The sequence below is a fragment of the Pseudopodoces humilis genome, chromosome 8 (assembly GCF_049639895.1).
Source record: "Pseudopodoces humilis isolate 2021_Gansu_Grassland_sample_001 chromosome 8, ASM4963989v1, whole genome shotgun sequence".
Taxonomy (NCBI): Eukaryota; Metazoa; Chordata; class Aves; order Passeriformes; family Paridae; genus Pseudopodoces; species Pseudopodoces humilis.
The window spans coordinates 12,120,874-12,126,911 of NC_142207.1; the positions used below are offsets into that span (position 1 = coordinate 12,120,874).

Sequence of the window (6,038 nt, forward strand, 5' to 3'; positions counted from 1 at the left end):
AAAATTATACTGATTATTTTCAGCCACAGCATTTTCTTGACTTAGCTTATTGCCTGGCTGCTAAAAAACTGTTTCTTCTGCCAAGGGGTATGAGAAAACAAGGACAAACGCAATAACGAAAGCAACATCTTTTCTTCCTGTGGCAGCAACAACTTATGCCACTGTAAAGTATTTGTGTAGCCATGGATTTGAAAAGGTATGGCATTCATTCCTGCCAAGACAACCCTTTCTCTGGCTGTGAACTAACCTGTTTGCTAAATGATTCATTCTTAAGAAAATCTTTGTTATTTATTTTTTTATTAAAACAATTTCACAGTGCTTAGGTAGACAATGTGATTGTGCACAAATGACCTAGAAGACATGGGGGCACCTCTTTGAGAGAAAGGGTTAATTTTAAAGCAAATTTACTGCCAACAAAGTAACAGTGCCAGTCTTGGAAAAGATCTTCGCTCAAAGAGCACAAAGATTCTCAAAGAAAGGTTTTGTAAAAGAAAAAAATACACGTGTATTTTAGTTTAAGCTTTATATTTTAGAAAGTGGTGTTGTTTTGCCAGGATTTTGTACCCCTCCTCTTCATCCCCTGTCTCCCCTACCCTTTTTTCTTTAGTTTTTAAGAGTCAACCCCAAAATATGAATGTTACAAGTGGTGATACAAGAATAAACACTCTAGGAAGTTTGAAATGAAACATTTAATTTACTTTTAATTTATTATATTTTAACCACTGCAGAAACTGGTAGATGTCAGCCACTGATGATGCACTGTAATTACCACACTTGGCTACGTCGATTTAGCATATTTGGTCACTGTTACTCCCAACTTAGATGCCCACAGTAGATGTCCACAGACAAGGATCGATACTGGCTTTTAAAGAAAATAATTTAGAGTAGAAAGAGTTTCTTGTAGAAGTAAATAGTTACTACTGCACCCTGGTCTAAGATTTATAGACCAGGTGGCAGGTCATGACACCTCTTCAGGTTCAATTCATGCTCCTCAAAACCTTGGAAATATTGTTACAGCCGCCAGGAATTTGCCTCCAAAGATTACTGCTCTGGTTATGCAGAGACACCAATTTAAACTTGAGTACTTTTGAAGTGTTAACTCTTGCTATAAAGTGTTTGTGGGCATTCCTGGCCCCAAATCAAACATCCTAGGCACTAAGCAGCACTGGATATAGTCATTACATTGCTTCAGAAATTTACAAATTAATTTTACCCTCTATAAATGCCTATCTATACAGTCATTTTGCAAATAAAGATGCCAAGGGGTTTCTCTAACTCTAGATTATTTGGGGTTTGGGATATCACAAGAGTTGTTTCTGCCCACTAAGCCAACAACAGTGCTCAGTTAAGCTGACTTCCTTGCACTACCTAAACACTCCACTATTAAAAAAGAAAGGAAAGAAAGAGCTGTGTAGCCAGTCTTGAAATTTCTTGTCTTTTCTTTCTAGACAGCAGTTCCAATACCAGCACAACTGTGACTGCAGCAAAAGTCCACTGGAACTAGCCAGGTCTTGAAGATCAACACCTTCCTAACTTCCTAATGCTCAGCTCTGTAAGCTTAAAACAAAGCACTAACAACTACAACACAAGGAAATGGAAAAACAGAGCACATCACTTCTGGTGCTACTGCTCATCCTGCTGGCCAAAACCAGGTATATAATTAGGCAAGCAGAACAGGCACGTGCATATTAAGGAAGCTTTAGAAATGTAAAACAGTGGGTAACACCTCTCTCCAAATAAAGCACCATGCCATGAGACAATCCCTACTACATAACCTGCCCTGAGGAGGGGAAGGAAGCAATTTTTCCTCTTCCCCTCCCCTCTCAAGTTAGCGTTGAAAACTGCATCCATCTCTGACACAAAACCAGACCAAACCAAACCCACACAGAAATTCCTGCTAATACTCCTGCTCATGCCTCCTCTTAAACACCAGGAGATTCACCTTCTTTATCAAGATAAAGAAGAAAAGAAAACCAAAAAAGAAAACTCAATTCACCCTACAGGCTATCCTCTCTATGTTAAGCCTTGGCACAATAATTACATTGCAACATTAGAAAGCCTTCAGTGTGTAAGTCAGATGACATCTAGCAAAACACTCTCACACTTAAGTAAACGCCGAAGTTAACTATTCTTTCAGAATCTTCTACGGGCAGTAACTTAGCGGACATCAAGTCACAACCCAGGGTCAACTGCCAACAGCAAAGAGTAATGTCTTTACCTAACTTGCAAACAGCAATCCACATCAGGGTAACACAAGCCAAGTGTATTTAAAAAACAGATTTGGATCACTCATACCGGTAAATCCACACTGACATCTGTCCCGTCCAGCAGCGCCACTCGGCAGGTAATGATGGATTTGGCGTCCCCAGCTGCAGGGATGTGGGTTGCAGCCCTTTGGGCCTCTCTCAGCCTTTCCTTCTCTGCATGCTTACGCATGGACCGGCGTCCCAGCGTGCGGCGGAAAAAGCTCAGCATCTTTGCTACAAAATCCAGCAGAGAAAATGAACAGGGTTAAGTTTTTTACAGAAGAAAAACTCCCAAAACAAACCAAACCAACCAACCAAAAAATCTCAAACCCAACCAGAAAAAAAAAAAAAAAAACCGCAATAAAGTTCTTAGAAAATCCTAGACTTGGATAAAGAAACGTCCAAGAGTCAAACAGATTTTCACTTTGATTTAAACACTCACAGTCTTTGGATGTGAAAATCTTTGAAAAAAAAACAGCTCAGAACTTTGACGACGGTTGGGTGACTTTTTGGGACTACACGAAAGTACACTTAAGGGAAAAAACAACGATCGTGCAGATCAGCTACTGTTTCTCTGTAGTCTTTTACTAACACAAACGCCACCGCGCGCTTCTCCGAGACAGTGATCTTCCACAGCTGGGAAGCAACTAAGCGCTACATACCACCGGCTCCTTTCCTGGCTCGCACACTCCACCTCTCCCATCGAAAACAAGCGATAAGCGACCCTTCCCGCCCCAGAGCCGCGCTCACGGCTTTCCGTGCAGGAACGGCTCTGGTAGGACCGGCGAGCGCCCCTCGGGCACGGCGCTTCCCGTCGCGCCGCCGGCCCACACCCGATGCTGCGCGGGGATTCAGCCCCGAACCCGAGCGTCGACCCCAGACGAGACCCGGCCCCACCCGGCGCCTTCCCCGCCCGCTCCGACCCCCGCCCGCGGCGTCCCTGCCCTTACATAACGCCCCGGCCCCGCTCGGGGGCCGCGGCGGCCTCACCTGCCGGCCTCACCTGCGGGGCTGCGGGAGCCTCCCCGCGGCGGCTCCTCCAGGCCCCGGGGGCGGGCGGGGGGCGGTGAGGGAGCCCCGGGAAGGGCCGGACCGCCGGACATGGCGGAGCGACGTGGGAGGCCCTTAAACGGGCAGCGACGCGCCGGCCGTTTCCTCCCCCCCGCGCTCACTCACCTGGCCCCGCTCTCCTCCTCGGTGGCGGCGCGGAGATGGAGGCGGAGGGCGGCGGGAAGGGAAGGCGGCAGCCGGACGGGAGAAGGAACGCTCTGCTTCCCGCCGCGCCGGGAGCCCATTGCCCCTTTAACGGGGCGGGGCCCGGTGGAGAAGGGGCGCCCCCCCTCCCATGCCAGGTGGTTTCGCCCGGCGGAGGGGCCGCAGCGGGGGGTGGGGGGGCGCGGCGCGGACCACGTGCTGCCCGCGGGGGCGGCAGCGCCGTGCCTGGAGCGGCCCGAGGGGCCGCGGCGGGGAGCGGGGGCGATGGGGCACTCCCGGGGATGTGGCACCTCTAGGGATTGAGCCTTCGGGACGCGTTTCAGATTGTGTCCCAAAAGTTCTGGAGTTTTTGCTAATGCGGTGTGGAGGTTTCCCCTCAGTGGTTTGGCCAGCATGGTGACCAGCCCTCGGCTGTCCAGCGGGAGCTGGAACCTTTAGACAAACGCGCGCTTAAACCATAAAATGTGTAAGAAAATCGTATCTTTAAACAATGCCTGAAAGGGCAGCGGTAGCAGTGTATCAAATAAAGCAGAGCCGTCTACAAACGAACACTGTTAGTATTTATACACTGAAATAAGGCTGCGACTACAAACTGCAGTTTAAAGTCCTCCAAACCCGGACGCACAGGCTGTGCCGGTGCTCCGCGCTTCCATCGCATTCCTTACGTGTTGCTCCAGCCCCGGGGGACAAGCCCCGCTCCTCAGCAGCAAGTGCAGAGGGCTGCACTTTACTCTGTGTGTTGTTCTTTTTTTTATTATTATTATTGTTACATAAATATTTGTGTCCAAGCCACTATTTGTGGAAAACCTCAGGAAAGGCAATATAAACTATCCGTGCGTACTGCCAGCTAAGAGTAACAAAGCTTGGAGCAAAGGAGCTCCAGCCACCCTCAAAATCCCAGGAAAACAGGGAATCCAGTCTACCTACTAGTCTGGGGAAGCAGATATTTGGGCTAAAGATAACACTACATTTTTTCTTACGCTCAGCTCTGAAGCGCGGGCTGAGACACTCGGTCAGTCCGTGCCACGCAGAGGAATTGGCATAACGAAACTCACATTAATACCTCAGCCTGAATATACATCGAGTTCCCTTGATGTCACTTACTGAAATAGGGGGGAAAATTGAAAAAGCTGCCAGGTAATTGCCCACCATTTGCTGACGAAGCAACAGGGTGATTTTACTAAATGTCTGTTGACAACAGATCACTCTCCTGCCGCTGGGAGGAGCAGGGCGAGCTTTGAGGAAAGGTGAGATTCACGTTCATGCGCCTGTTTATTCAGAAAGGTGAATCACACCTTTGGGGGGCGGGGCAATTTAGATAACTACTTTTTATCAGAGGAGAAGGGACTATACTTGCTCTCAGTAACCTGTCATGAAATACCTATGGGAGCAATAAAGTTCATGAAGAAACCATACAAAATCTTACTATATTTAACATGGAAAAATAATTTATCTCGAATATTTGCAGATATCTGATGAATTCTCAGCGCAGATCAACTAACCAATGGTTTGCATATCCAAGATGCTTAGTTTGTAGTGGAGATCTGTCAGGTAAATGGGAGTCTCTTGGCTATTAACTCTACACATTCTCCTATATGGCAGAGAATTCTGGGGATTTCCCTGATTCTTGATTTGTCCCTAAATTTTCTAACCATCTTCAAACTATCCTCAAATTTAGCTTATTTCCACTCAGTTATTGACAAGCTCCCATGCTGGCGCCAAGATTATTTCCTTCCTGTAGCTTCAGTGACACAAAAACTTAGTTGTTCATTTTTGCAATTTTTACTTCACACCACCCTCTTGCTACTCTTCCTGTAATTACAGTCTACTCCTTCCTCACTATTTGCTATTCAGATACGGTCCAAGTATGTACAGTACACATTCAACTGTGTTATTTGTCACTGGTCTTATATGCAGTCTTCCCATTCCAGTTTAAACATCTCCTCCTATTGGAATGCCTCTTCTTACATCTGTTTTTCCCCTTAAAGTACTTTCCCACTAGATTATGTTTTTGTACTTCAAATCCAAACATTCTGTCCTCACTTTAAAGTCCTGTATTTATCAGTGGAACTAAGAACATACAGGGGTCTCAGACACCCATCCCTCCTGAGACTTCTGTTTTGCTTCCTAAGTACTTTCATCATCTTTACCTGCTTTTGTTTTGAACATCCCCTCACTTTTTGGCAGCAAATATTTAATCACAAGCTTCCATCTGGAATTTTTCTTCTTCACATCAGTGTTCATCATATCCTCAGCTTTTAGATCAGATTATCATCTCTACTGAACACCATCTCCAATACACTCACTGTATAAAAAAGTAATTTAAAAGTTCTTATTCCATTAGAGCAAATATTGCAGTATTCATATATTTTCAGGCAAAAACCTGGGGTGATGCTTTAACTAAGCAACTTAATTCCTGATAATTTGCATCCTCTTTTAATGTAAAATCCATGGGGGTATATTTATGTCATACAATGTCACGAAGGAAAATACAAGGTGAACAGTATCTGGCATCTGACACATATAAATGTGGCATAGCAAAACTGTGTGTACTGTAGCAAGAAAATCGCCAAAAAA

General features: G+C 45.8%; 1 protein-coding gene across 6 annotated transcripts in view; it reads right to left on the reverse strand.

Annotated features, from left to right (window-relative positions):
* Positions 1–3,555, reverse strand: part of EPB41L5 (erythrocyte membrane protein band 4.1 like 5) — a 55,587-nt gene extending 52,032 nt beyond the window's left edge. For 3 of the 6 annotated variants that reach the window (XM_088058723.1, XM_088058722.1, XM_014249556.2), the window contains exons 1-2: positions 3,423–3,555; positions 2,296–2,480 (exon numbers count right to left, since the gene is read on the reverse strand). In XM_088058723.1, coding sequence (XP_087914849.1) covers positions 2,296–2,475 — 180 coding nt within the window. In that variant the 5' untranslated portion in view covers positions 2,476–2,480; positions 3,423–3,555. Of the gene's footprint in view, positions 1–2,295; positions 2,481–2,908; positions 3,047–3,236; positions 3,341–3,422 lie in introns of those variants that run through there. The other 3 variants (XM_014249557.2, XM_005519667.3, XM_088058724.1) reach the window with 3 other exon arrangements.
* Between the last annotated feature and the right edge of the window lie 2,483 nt (positions 3,556–6,038).